The sequence below is a fragment of the Haliotis rubra genome, unplaced genomic scaffold (genome assembly GCF_003918875.1).
Source record: "Haliotis rubra isolate DU_JTF1 unplaced genomic scaffold, ASM391887v1 Scf98, whole genome shotgun sequence".
NCBI classification, from domain to species: Eukaryota; Metazoa; Mollusca; class Gastropoda; order Lepetellida; family Haliotidae; genus Haliotis; species Haliotis rubra.
In genome coordinates this window covers 1,701,949-1,716,184 of record NW_025767723.1, presented here as the reverse complement: position 1 = coordinate 1,716,184, position 14,236 = coordinate 1,701,949, and the positions used below count along the sequence as shown (strand labels likewise).

The 14,236-nt window shown below is 40.4% G+C and overlaps 1 protein-coding gene and 6 non-coding genes across 7 annotated transcripts; 4 read left to right on the top strand and 3 right to left on the bottom strand.

The window, feature by feature from the left end:
* Nucleotides 1-1,274: 1,274 nt before the first annotated feature.
* Nucleotides 1,275-9,920, top strand: LOC124265491 (ras-related and estrogen-regulated growth inhibitor-like). The gene is made up of 4 exons (XM_046700286.1): nucleotides 1,275-1,383; nucleotides 4,979-5,035; nucleotides 6,180-6,253; nucleotides 9,411-9,920. Exons 1-4 carry the CDS (start codon nucleotides 1,275-1,277, stop codon nucleotides 9,918-9,920), a joined length of 750 nt encoding a protein of 249 aa, XP_046556242.1.
* A 2,264-nt stretch (nucleotides 9,921-12,184) lies between these two features.
* Nucleotides 12,185-12,268, top strand: Trnal-cag. Its single transcript has one exon. It is a non-coding gene; the product is annotated as a tRNA-Leu (tRNA).
* Nucleotides 12,269-12,553: 285 nt separating this feature from the next.
* Nucleotides 12,554-12,625, bottom strand: Trnac-gca. The gene has a single exon. It is a non-coding gene; the product is annotated as a tRNA-Cys (tRNA).
* A 363-nt stretch (nucleotides 12,626-12,988) lies between these two features.
* Trnal-cag lies at nucleotides 12,989-13,072 on the top strand. Its single transcript has one exon. It is a non-coding gene; the product is annotated as a tRNA-Leu (tRNA).
* A 288-nt stretch (nucleotides 13,073-13,360) lies between these two features.
* Trnac-gca lies at nucleotides 13,361-13,432 on the bottom strand. Its single transcript has one exon. It is a non-coding gene; the product is annotated as a tRNA-Cys (tRNA).
* Nucleotides 13,433-13,795: 363 nt separating this feature from the next.
* Nucleotides 13,796-13,879, top strand: Trnal-cag. The gene has a single exon. It is a non-coding gene; the product is annotated as a tRNA-Leu (tRNA).
* Nucleotides 13,880-14,164: 285 nt separating this feature from the next.
* Trnac-gca lies at nucleotides 14,165-14,236 on the bottom strand. Its single transcript has one exon. It is a non-coding gene; the product is annotated as a tRNA-Cys (tRNA).

Sequence of the window (14,236 nt, the reverse complement as noted above, 5' to 3'; positions counted from 1 at the left end):
TAAAACCTAACTCACTCACTCAGTCACTTAAGGACTTCTACTGGGTATTTGTGTTTATCAGTTCTGTTTTGACTTCATATTTTCAATTAGGAGCGAGAAAGAGAGTAAATAATAATTTACGTTTCAGTCAAAAGTATTTAGGTATAGGCCTGTAAATAATCGGGCGCCGACTAACACAGGGTTGACAGCTTGATCAGCACTCCACGTCCTTTTTGAACAAGGTCACACGCAGCCTCTCGATAAAGATATATACGAGGGAAACTCGGGCTTGCTCTTTATCATAATTCCTAGGTGTCAACTAAAAAGAGTCCGCTTGAGTTGTCGAGTGGAAATGGGTGCTGTTAAATTATAAACAGTTTCAAATTGACATCAAACGAATTAATATTAATCTCCGAAGTAACAAAGAATATTAAACAAACGTCAATTTATACAATTTACGGACGGATCCAAGATTCTGTTTGAATGACAGTTATAAACAAATTATAGACATTTGGCATTTAAGCAATAAATATAATTAAAAGAAATTAATACTGCATAATTGTTATTTTTTATAAAATAATAAGTGTGTTTAGAATGGGATATTTTTACATTAAAACACTATCGGAATCCGCAATCAATTAAGACAATGTTGAACGCTATCGCCAACAACCTCATTAACCTCAGTTGACCCCGCGAAATTAGTTCATACTCAACATAATAGCGGAACCTGTGTCGGACTCTGTTTGTTCACGCTGGGATTCAAATCAAATTTAATTGTTTTTCGTGTTACATTCCTTAACGGAAATTTGTTTGCGACCAATAACATTGTATCACCCCAAACTCGTCCGTACGAACCCCGCATGCCGTTGTTTGTCTCTGTCGCGTTAGATATTGACAAGGGCTAGTCTATTTCACCGTGATATTAACATGGGCGAGTCTAGTACGCACAATAGGGGTCGGAGTATTACGAACGTATTAACATCACCAATTACAAACTTGAATCCTGGACACATTTTTATAACAAAATGCTGTACAAGGTAATAGATATATACACAACACAAATATATATAAGGGTTCTATTTTCAAACCAGGTCGTATGAAACTGGAATCTCAACCTGACCCCCCTGTTTATGAAAAACATTCGTCCAACTCCTAAGTGGTGCGTAATCCGTTCCGATCTCTCCTAAACTTGTAACCGTTCTGTAAATGCCCAAATCGTGAGCCGATTAGCTTACTGATCCAGCACTTGGCAAGAGAGTAAGATTCGGGGAGAAATGCTCACTGACTTTGGGACGATGTCTTCCCCGGTTTCAAGTTCGAAAATCTTAAGAAAGATTTCTATTGTGGCCAAACAGCGACCCTTCCGAATTGTCATTTTAGGTCAAAACGGCGTGGGAAAATCAGGTAAGTAAGAAAACCTACTTTGAAGTTCGTGGCGTTAGGCGTTTTGTTCCTTGGAACACTCGTTACCGTTTTAAGGTCATATATATCAGGTCTTGATAAGGTCACCAGGTGGTTATTCACATACAGCAGACTGGAGACATTTCAATTTCTTGACGAATTATCAAAAGAGGGATATGTATTTTAGAATAATCCATAACATTAATAATTATCAGAAACGTACCTAACAGCTTGCACGAGGCATGAAAGACAATCAAAATGTTATAAGTTTACATCTAGTTAATGCTGTCATCTGATTGTTTGGATATAAATTGGGTTCAGACAGCTGTTTCCAAGTATGGGATAATGTGCAAGTTTTCATTTTATTTGCGACATGTAGATATATATTTTACATAACTATAATTACTTTTACATAAAATCAAATGATGCCCATCTTCATTCAAGCCCATGTGCATCAACACATAGGAAACCTAACAATAATAAATATTGAAAAACATACTGATATTGTATTTAATTCAATAAATTTAAAACAATGACTCCATGTCACTATGCCTGAGACAACAATATGAAAATGCCTAACATGCTGTGAAAGTTCACTCCAACCCAGCTATACCAAGTCCCCGACAATTGTCCTCAAATTACAAACCGACCTGTTGACTGAGCCTTACAGCTCATCAGCACGCCACCTTGCATGTTACCTGTCCAGGTAAATATGAAAGCAGGGTACCAACTTACAGGCCATTATAAGGCAGTGGGGGATCACATTCAGGCATATACCAGCGTGGACGGCGTTGACAGATTTTCAAGAGATTACGTACACGAATATATAACAGACAAACAGTACTATGCAGTGTTACACCATGATTATCAACTACATTGCCGCACATAGTTAAGTTCCCCTCACTGCCGTAATGATCATGCTGTGTTACGATGACAATGTAAATATTGAATGTAAGCTGTTAGTTTAACTGTTTTGTAACTGATCAGTTCACGCCTCACATTTGCTTTCAGATAAAAACATGTAGTCAAACTGACAGTATCTCATTCAGGTGCTTATTACTGTCCAGTGTGATACTGTGACGTCAGTCGACGTCGTGTCACGTGCGGTGAGACAGACCCTTGTTGATATAAGATGCGTGCAACATGATTTCAAAATATGAAAGTCAATTGTATTTTTTCAAGACATTATTTGAAATAACACATTTTGATTTAACATTTTATGTAGTTGTTCATTCATTGACACACAGAATCGTAGTAAAGACTTTGAAATATCTTTCGATGTAAGGAATAGTAGCTGTCAGATTGTGTCTAACACTATGGTGCTCAGGCTGAGAACAGGCCCCAACAACAGGTTTTTCTTTGTTTTGCTTTTTGTTTGACGAAACACTCAACAATATTCCAGCTATATATCGACAGTCTGTAAATAATCGAGTCTGGACCGGACAATCCAGGGATCAACATCATAAGCATCGATCTACGCAATTGAGCATGTCAGCCAAGTCAGCGAGCCTGACCACCCGATCCCGTTAGTCGCCTGTTACGACAAGTATGGGTTGCTGAAGATCAATTCTAACCCGGATCTTCACGCGTCCAGCAACAGGTAGCAGGTGACCTGTGGGATCGGATGACCAGTTCGGTGGCTTGGCCTATTGCATGTCGTCCTGCCATCCAGCTCGGGATGCTGCTAATGAAAGCAATCACTGGATTGTCTGGTCCAGACTGGATTATTTACAAACCGCCGCCATATGGTAGGAATATTGCTGAGTGCGGCGTAAAACAACAAAGGAAACAAAATCAAATCACGTTAAACACAGTGGTTACAGCGAATCCTGGTTTACATATGCTAGACATTTAGAATCAAGGTCTAGACTGTCTAGAGTGTCTCGATAAACAACAAGCAAACAAAATATTTCTCCAAAGAGTGAGTGAGTTGGCTTTTACGCCGCTTTTAGCAATATTCCAGCAATATCACGGCGGGGGAACACCAGAAATGGGCTTCATATTATTATTATTTTTTTTCCAAAGAGTTTACGTTTCCGTTTGTTTATTCCCCTCGACGCCAGATGGGAGCCCGAACATTCTAACGAATGCATGTACATTAATAGCGATAACGAAATGATCTGCAGCTATATGATATAAATTGTTTTATAATTCTCACTACATAACAACCCCCTCTTTCCCTTACCCCAGGCTCCATCAGTATTAAATAAATACAAACTATATCAAGGGATGTTCCATACAAGGAATTCATATCCGTAGTAATATTCAAGATAAACAGGATTTTAAATGCATGTATTTACCGTAAGTTATGTTGACACACGAGACAGCCGTCTCAGTGAAAGAAACAGGCAGACAAGAGAATACCTTGGGGTTCTCTTTGACAACTAATTCAGTTATATCACGGCGCGTCATCTTAATGCGAGGGAAAAGCCCAAAGTGATCCGGAGTCTCAGACATTTGGCAGTTTGGCAAAAGCCACGAGAACACGTGTGCTGCTTACAAGCGAAGGATCGCCATCGAGACGGATCGAACATGTGGCCATCCTGGCGAATGAAAGAGAACGTGTCATTTAAATTGACAAAAACGAAGACGAGAGTCGTTGTTATTATTATATACTGGCAGATCATCCCTAAGAACCAAGTGTCTACTTTCTTTTGTACGTCAGTATATACGAACTGAAGATCTACCGTGCCTCAGTTGATTTTAGCCTATAATTGAAGATATACCAAGTTAACGATATGGTATAGCAAAGGAACATTGAGTTTTTCAAACCTTGAGGTTTTCTGATACACAATTTGATTGCAAGGCTTTAAAGAAAACAAAATCTAGTAATACGCAACTACTGGTGGGTATCTTAGATATCTTTGAAAGCAATAAATTTGCTATTACTGGAACAAATATGCAATCAATATGTTATATATGCTCCTCATCAAAAGTTTAGACTCACTAGTGTAACTGTAGCCACTTACTTCAGTCAACTGTTCTAAACTCGATTTTGTAAAATAATCCATACAGTTTAAAGGTACTGTTTATACATGAGCTGATGAATTGTAAAACAAATTCGGTACGTTGAAAAGTTTGTTATCATGTGTTCAATAAATGATGAAACTCGGTGAAAAATGACGATTTTTTTTATCAAAACTTTACACCAAAACGCAGCTGTTCACATGCACGATATTTGCACATGCTTTTCAGCAATTTGATGCATGATCCTCGTGCAGTTAATCTGCATAAGGTCTGCAGATGTTTCCACCAAGTTAGTGGAGAAATTCATCTTCGTTGTAACCATATGTACATACATAACTTATAGTGATTGATTTAAGCGAGTCTAAACTTTTGATGGGTAGTATAGATCTGGGTCACCTGCATGGTTGCAAATTTAAATCTCACACCAGTCTTCATAAAACCAATATATGTTTACACGACACTATCCAGCTACAGATTACTTTTACAAACTGTTATAGGAATAAGAGATGGTTAATAATAACTCAAATTTAACAGACCTTTAAATGTTTGAACACATGAATAAATTTGGTCAAGATCAACTGTCTTTTGCCCCATTGTTGATTTCCTTCATTCATATTGCTTTAAATTTCAGCTTTGACAGTTCGGTTCATGACGAGGAGATTTATCGGTGAATATGACCCGTACTTGGGTAAGTCTCAATCTTTATTTCATACTGAAAGGCGACAGGCCTGTAGTACATTGTTTAATCATGTGCGGGTAGTAGAACATTCTTTCTGAGAATAAAAGCTTTATGGATATATATGGACAATCTTTCTAAATGTGTTTTACTGTCGTGATCCTAGTATGGGTTTCAGTTGACTACAGTTGCATGCATCATGTAACTAAACATTTCGATTCCCCACATGGGTACAATGTGTGCTACCCATTTCTGGTGTGCACCGCCGTGATTGTAATGGAATATTGCTCACTCACTCTTTGTCCACCTTGTCTTGCCAAGTAGCTTACCTTACTGTTTTAATGTTTGTGACATATGCGCCTTGATATTGCTGGAACATTGCTAAAAGCGGCGTAGAATTAAACTCACTCACTCACTCAAAGCAGGATCAGACCCAAACTCACGCACTTGCTCAATGGCAAATCTGATTACAATCTGCCACTGGCATAGCTTGAACACTGCCAACTCTGGCATAAAACTGTTAACTCATTTGAATTGAGAAACGTCATACCGAGTAACACATAACATTGTCTTGCCATTCAGAGGTTTGGCATGATATGATATCCCGAGTAGCACCCGGGTTTGTCGTGAAGCCGATATTGACAGTATCACACAGGCTTCACAGGATGTCATGGTGCACAGAGTGATAATTTATATGCTTGTTGTGATGTCCTTACAAGCAGATTGACGACCGCCTCCGTGGTGTAGTGGTTAGAGCGTCCGCCCGGAGTGCGGAAGGTCGCGGGTTCGATCCCCGACCGCGTCATACCAAAAGACGTTAAAATATGGTACTTGTTGGTCCCTGCCTGGCGCTCGGCATTAATGGGTACAACAAGGACTGGTCGGCTCGGAGTCAGTATAATGTGTCTGAGTGGGGTATTCATGCTTCACTGCGGCATGGTATCTCAGTGGGCTAGCACTATAAAACCAGCTTCAGTCTGGGCTAGTACAAGCAGCCGCACATACACATACACACGCATGCACGTCGTCATATGAGCGAAATATTCTCAAGCACGACGTTAAACCCAATTCCACCACCACCACCACAAGCAGATTGACACGTAAGCTTGTCATGCTGTCATGACATTCAGACACCTATACATGTCATGTGTTCCAGAGAAGGTCTACAGCTGCAGCAGATACGTGGAGGGAGAGAGCATGCACTTTGAAATTCTGGACACTGCTGCACAGGTATGCGAAACCAATTGTCGAAATAACATACCGTATTTCCTCTGCTAACGACTAACCTTTGCACACAGGCGGGTCAAGAGGTTAGGGTTCGAAATAAGCCAGGATAAGTACAGCTAGTGGTTTTTCCTCATTACATTTGGTTGTCAAACATTTGATTGGGATAAAGAAAAGAAGGGATTAAGAGCTGAGAAAATACCATGAGCCTGTCTAACATCTTGTCCAGGGACTGCTTCAACAAAGCGACCATAGCGCTATGACTACCTTAAACCTATGGTAGATTAGGGATCATGGAAGCACGAAGATTGCAAAACGTCCGTTGGCCCAGGTCAAAACCTGAACTGACGTTCACCCCTTTCCTTAATACACTGACTACGGTACGTCCATAATAGCTTAATATGTGTTGTTTAGATGATTGGACAGTACAAACACCTCATGACACCTTTCGGCGAAACCGTTATTCATAACAGGAAATACACTGTCGCCATGTTGACGTCACTAAGACGCAAGGAAAGTGAAAGGATAGCTTATAATAATACGAAATCCAGTAATCATGTTACATAACCTATTTTCAATGTACCTTTACATGTAAGTATCTCTTTCACGTCAAACACAATGTGAGATAAGTATATTATACGATTAACCGTTGATCGTGTTGATAGTTCATATATACTACTCAAAGACGTTAAAGATCACCGAATCTTAAGTTTATCGCCGAATGGGCGATGATACTAAATTGTTCAATTACGGTTACCATTTCTAGCGTGATATTTGCTCCACGCATCCTCAGGCAAATTCAAAGAACTTAAATTGTTGACAACAGTTCAAACATTGGCCTCTCGATCGCACAAATATTGTTCCAACCAATGAAATAACAGCCTGATAAGAAACGCGCGTTGAGCACGTGCATGCCTGAGAGACAAAAGCCATGGACCAACCCTGAATATACAGTGGCCACACGTTCTCTCGCATAACGGCGACTTTTCACAACAGCGTGGCAAGTTGACATCCACAACACTGTTTTTTAAAAGTTTAGAAAATGACAGGTGAGAGATCCACAACAAACACGTGCGGCGTCAGAGGGATAAAAAGCTCCTTACAGGGTGTTGAGCAAGTGAGGAGTGCTAATCGTTTCCTGGGGGAGATCAAACTCTCCAGCACGGTTATGTTTAAGCAGAGAAGCAGAAAATATTCTAAGCTTTATATAGTAGATTAGCACACCTGTTTTGAGACTATTCGGTCGAGAGGACCTTCACACCACACCTTCAGAACTCTGACATTTTCTAACAGGTTAGGTTCAGGTCACCGTAGTTTGGCGATCTATTGCTGCGTGGGCATGCTGTGTCCGTTTAGATTAGAAAGGCTTTCGTTGACATAAGCTTTATGTCCAAACATTTACTGAAGCTGATTGATTAATGTTAATCATTTCTGTCTCTCAGTCATAATTTATTTTCTTTTATACCCGTAATTCTACTGATTTTACTCCTACTGTTTCTTCTGCCAGTACTACATTTGGCCCTTGGCTCAGTAGATAACTGCGCCCCTTGCTTGTACCAGGATCCGCAAAACGCATTGGCATTCGAGATTCTTCCCTGTTGAGACCCATGGTCTTCAGCCCCGCAGAAGTATTCTTCTTCGAACCACGCACCTTCATCTTAAATCCCACAAATGTCCCACCCAGCTTCAATCACCTGTAGTTCAGGTCAAATTGAAATATTAAACCTTACTGTCAGATCACCGAACCTACTGAATTCGACACCACCAATATTTATAGCATTGGAAATCCATAAAATGAAAACACTAGCCCCGATCTCTATTTTCCATGTTCAATCATAGTCAAGGTAAATTGTTAGTCCCAGACTTGAACACACCTTATTAAGTATCTTTAAAGATAGTGGATCAACCAAATATGTACAGTAGTTGGCCATAAGTGAGTCATCATTAGTGAAATTTCCATAGACTTACATGTTAATTAACTGTTGCAAGAATAATTTTCATAAATTGAGGAGAAGTCATTTTATTTTGATATTTTGCAAACATCTTTGAAATCATCTTCAGCTACGTGTACATAATTTTCTTTCATCTTTCCGTTGATTAGTCATCGCATCACACCTTATTAAGCACAAATACAACTTAATTTTAATCTATCCCATAGACAGCCATGATAAGCCTAATTATGTATGTCTAATATATGTTTTGAAAATAGTTGCAGTTTTATTAATAATCATCGGAACATTGAATGGAAATTATGTGTAATGTAGCTGAGATGAATTCCCAGCTGGTAGATAAGTATTGAAAGCAATTCGACAGAAACTAAATTTATGAAAATTATTCTTGCAAATGTTAATTAACATGTCTATGGGAATTTAACTAACGATGACTCACTTATGCCAAATGGTCGTCGAAGGAGCTGACAAAGATGACGGTCTTTTTGGTTGTAATGCCTGATCTGACTAAATATATCCGTACACTCCTCCCCCATCCCCACGGCGTCTGTTGTTTCCCGTGAGTCACGGGTAATAGTGACCGTAATTCCAGTTTTCACAGGCAGCTTGAAAATTGCTACCCGTGGCAACAACATCCATTTAACTCTCTCCGAGACAATTCACAGAGCCAAAGGCAATTTGTTTTCCAAAACTTGGTAAACGGATCCGCCAAACTTAACAACCAAGAATGTGGAAAATATATCTACTTTAGAGCACTTTATAGATTACTGTCGAGTCTTACGTGACGACAATATTAAGTTTCATTTTTCCCTGCCTGACCCATAAAATACACATACTGAAATTATTTATTCCATAAACAAACTAATACCTGAGTCGGACTTACCGCCGATGTCAGCACTAATATAGTGGTTTATATCAGACGATGTGTCAGGAAACAACTAATAGCCACTGGCCCACTCTGTCTCACAGTCCGTGAACCGTTTATTTTCCTGCCCACCCTCTCCTTTCAACACTGCAATCTGTCTAAATGAAGTAAGTCTATATTATCCTCAGGTTCTGAATGTCCAACCTCACTGGGACTTCTTTTCAAATTAAATGAATTTCCATCAAAATGATATATTCTTTTAGTCACAAAGCCTTTGTGTACAATTGGCTGTGACAAATTATTATTTTTTTGGCTATGCAACTTGAATAACGTTTTCTTTACACCACAGGACGAAAACAGTCGCACGGAGGACAACATCCGTTGGGCGGACGCATATATTCTGCTGTACTCTATCGCTGACAGATGCAGCTTCAACGAGTGCTCACGTCTCCGTTTCCTCATCAACTCGTACGCTAAACGCCATCACCGGAAGTCAACAAGCCTGCCATTCCCGGAAGTCACGTGTTCAAGTGCGCCTGTGATATTAATAGGAAACCAGGCAGATCGCTGCCACGACAGAATGATCTCGACGGAAGAAGGAAGAGCGAGAGCAGCTGAGCTCGGATGTGCGAGATTTTACGAGATTTCTGTGCGAGAGAGCGTTGACTGTGTTCAAAAGATATTTGAGGATTTATACACGTATCAGAGGAAGACAAAGAAATTTCGATCGTTGTTTTCGCAAAGTACTTCCAACATTTCGCGTTCTTCTTCCCTCTCCTCTGATGACGACATCAACGATAATGGCTCCTCGAAGGACACGTTTTCGAAAAGACGTGGTGCTTTACAAACAATAAGCTGAGTTGTTACACAAAGGTCTCATTTCCAAACGAGTTTGTAACAAATACTGACTGTATCTAAATGCAGTGAACATATATATACATATTATTCGTGAAGGTACTGAAGTTGAATACACGTTTTCTCACTGAGCAGTTCAACTGCTTAAAAGTAAATTTATCACTACAACAAAGCGGCAATCATCAGAGAACTTACTGTATATGTGTATTTCATGATCTTCTATCTGGTTATTAAGAAATGCGACCCCTGAAGGTCCAGGTTAGAATATTGATCTTCAGTAGTGAGTGAGTGAGTTAAAAAACATTACGTCACATCGGCAATTTTTCGGCCATATAGTGACTGATGCTTGTGGTAAGAGGCGACTAACGGGATCAGGTGGTTAGGCTCGTTGACTTGGTTGACACATGTCATCGGTTCCCAATTGCGCAGATGCTCATGCTGTTGATCACTGGATTGTCTGGTCCAGACTCGATTATTTACAGACCGCCCCTCTATAGCTGGAATATTGCTGAGTGCGGCGTAAAACTAAACTCACTTCACTTAAGAAATGCATCCTTCCGACTTTGAACTTACCAAGCACATGTAGATGTAGTCATGCATAACTGACACACGCCTGTATACAAGGGTGCCTCTTAACACATTCATTCCCATCCATATGGGTTACGTTATTTGTAAATAATATGAGATTAAAAGTAGTTCACAATGTGTTTGATAATTGAAAGTTTAATAACTTACGTGTTTCCCCAAATCAACGACATGTGCGTGTTACACATCACAATAACTAAGTGAGTGAGTTATGTTTTACTCCGCTTTTATCAATATGCCTGTAATATCACTTCAGGGGACACCAGAAATAAGCTTCACATATTGTACCCATGTGGGGAATCGAATCCGGGCCTTCGGTGCAACGAGCGAACGCTTTAACCGCTGGGCTACCACTAACTGTGCATGCATGATATCATGAACCACAAATGGAAATCTTGATTGCTTTCTTATTGATATTACCGTAGTCAGCTCCTTTTTATGATACCCAGCCGAAACATTACACTTTCATTGTATATAATTGGCTTATATCCCGTTAATTTCACTGGCTTCGTCCTTAACTGTAATTGAACACACACCATCATTATCATCACCACCACCGTCGTCATCATCATCATCATCATCATCATCATCATCATCATCATCATCATCATCATCATCATCATCATCATCATCATCATCATCATCATCATCATCATCATCACCACCACCATCATCATCATCATCACCATCATCATCATCATCATCATCATCATCATCATCATCATCATCATCATCATCATCATCATCATCATCATCACATCACCACCACCACCACCATCATCATCATCATCATCATCATGATTATATCTCTCTGTCTTATATGTATATAAATCATGCTATGAACGGGATGGGTTTCTAATGGTAACATTCGACATGAGTCTCGTGGTACAAACCACAAGTGACGCTCCAGTATAAACCACCAATGTGATGATATGCGTACAACCATGGGACTGATATGTTTGGGTTTTTAAATTTCTTATTTCATTCCGTCTATGTTCGCTATTGATCCAGTTTTCAAATATTTTTTGTAAACTTATGTAAATAAAATTGTTTGCATTTTTAAATGTGTGGATGAAATTTGTGACACAACAACACAGCTTTATATGTATTGTGTACAAAGGAGTTTTTTATCGCACACCGGTGTATGGGGCAGGACAAAAGAGCCACTGTGCGGAGTTCTCCTCACTTCCAGTGATCTGGATGAAGCTAATTCGAACTTTTACTTTCTTACTGTCACCATCGTCCACACTTTCTTACTGTCACCATCGTCCACACTTTCTTACTGTCACCATCGTCCACACTTTCTTACTGTCACCATCGTCCACACTTTCTTACTGTCACCATCGTCCACACTTTCTTACTGTCACCATCGTCCACACTTTCTTACTGTCACCATCGTCCACATATCTCTTTGCTATTTTTTCTTCCGGAATAAAATATTCGAGTTATTTCGTCGATTTGCACCATGTTATGTTTGAAATAATATCAACAGTTTGCATAGAATACTATAGTAGTGTCAGTTTATATTGTCCAGAATGGCCAGGCTCGGAATCAAATACACAATAGCGTGACGTCATTTTATTACCTTATTTTCAATGAGGGTGGGATGCATTTCCCGGGTCTAAACCAATACATATAACTCTCGCTGATATAGTTTATACAGGTGTGCTCAGTTTATCAGCAGTCAGGATGGCCGAGCGGTCTAAGGCGCTGCGTTCAGGTCGCAGTCGGGTTCTCCCGGCGTGGGTTCGAATCCCACTTCTGACAACTGTTTTTGTCCTCTTCAACTGTCACCCACTTGGCATTGTTTTGTCAATCAGGGTAAGTCATGAGCATCCCGTGCGCTCAAAATTAGCTTGGGTGTGAACTGACATTTCTGTTTTGTATTTGTGGATGCATGGTACAAAGTCGGAACCGTTTCTATTTAGCTGTACACTTCTTGTAGACGGTAGACACTCCTCTGACAAAAAGTGGGATTGTCTTAGTCAGGTATGATACGTGTGACTTCCTTGTACTTTTACTGATGACTATTTCACTTAAAAATATATAGAGAGGGGGCACCCGGGATCGAACCGGGGACCTCTCGATCTGCAGTCGAATGCTCTACCACTGAGCTATACCCCCGTCACATATGTTGCCAGGATAAATGCAGGTAATAAGAATGAGGTCAATAAATGAGCGTGCCCAAGAGAAAACTGTCTGATTGTATCCGACACACAGCAAAATATGCTGGGGCTCACGCCATATCCCTATGTTTCTTGATATCACATCGTAGGTCCAGTACATTCATTTCTCGGCGACTTAAATGCATTGAACGTTTCACAATACATTCCTTGAAGTATACATATGCAGTTTATCCGCCCTTGTGGGGTCTAAACTGGATTTATTACCTTATTTTCAATGAGGGTGGGATGCATTTCCCGGTCTAAACCAATACATATAACTCTCGCTGATATAGTTTATACAGGTGTGCTCAGTTTATCAGCAGTCAGGATGGCCGAGCGGTCTAAGGCGCTGCGTTCAGGTCGCAGTCGGGTTCTCCCGGCGTGGGTTCGAATCCCACTTCTGACAACTGTTTTTGTCCTCTTCAACTGTCACCCACTTGGCATTGTTTTTGTCAATCAGGGTAAGTCATGAGCATCCCGTGCGCTCAAAATTAGCTTGGGTGTGAACTGACATTTCTGTTTTGTATTTGTGGATGCATGGTACAAAGTCGGAACCGTTTCTATTTAGCTGTACACTTCTTGTAGACGGTAGACACTCCTCTGACAAAAAGTGGGATTGTCTTAGTCAGGTATGATACGTGTGACTTCCTTGTACTTTTACTGATGACTATTTCACTTAAAAATATATATAGAGAGGGGGCACCCGGGATCGAACCGGGGACCTCTCGATCTGCAGTCGAATGCTCTACCACTGAGCTATACCCCCGTCACATATGTTGCCAGGATAAATGCAGGTAATAAGAATGAGGTCAATAAATGAGCGTGCCCTAGAGAAAACTGTCTGATTGTATCCGACACACAGCAAAATATGCTGGGGCTCACGCCATATCCCTATGTTTCTTGATATCACATCGTAGGTCCAGTACATTCATTTCTCGGCGACTTAAATGCATTGAACGTTTCACAATACATTCCTTGAAGTATACATATGCAGTTTATCCGCCCTTGTGGGGTCTAAACTGGATTTATTACCTTATTTTCTATGAGGGTGGGATGCATTTCCCGGTCTAAACCAATACATATAACTCTCGCTGATATAGTTTATACAGGTGTGCTCAGTTTATCAGCAGTCAGGATGGCCGAGCGGTCTAAGGCGCTGCGTTCAGGTCGCAGTCGGGTTCTCCCGGCGTGGGTTCGAATCCCACTTCTGACAACTGTTTTTGTCCTCTTCAACTGTCACCCACTTGGCATTGTTTTGTCAATCAGGGTAAGTCATGAGCATCCCGTGCGCTCAAAATTAGCTTGGGTGTGAACTGACATTTCTGTTTTGTATTTGTGGATGCATGGTACAAAGTCGGAACCGTTTCTATTTAGCTGTACACTTCTTGTAGACGGTAGACACTCCTCTGACAAAAAGTGGGATTGTCTTAGTCAGGTATGATACGTGTGACTTCCTTGTACTTTTACTGATGACTATTTCACTTAAAAATATATAGAGAGGGGGCACCCGGGATCGAACCGGGGACCTCTCGATCTGCAGTCGAATGCTCTACCACTGAGCTATACCCCC

Bases quoted from the DNA above. Each gene is read 5' to 3' on its own strand.
- LOC124265491 (XM_046700286.1), top strand. From the start codon at position 1,275: ATGTCTTCCCCGGTTTCAAGTTCGAAAATCTTAAGAAAGATTTCTATT. The intron at 1,384-4,978 runs GTAAGTAAGAAA...TTTAAATTTCAG, and splicing joins AAACGGCGTGGGAAAATCAG to CTTTGACAGTTCGGTTCATG. The intron at 6,254-9,410 runs GTATGCGAAACC...TTTACACCACAG, and splicing joins TTCTGGACACTGCTGCACAG to GACGAAAACAGTCGCACGGA.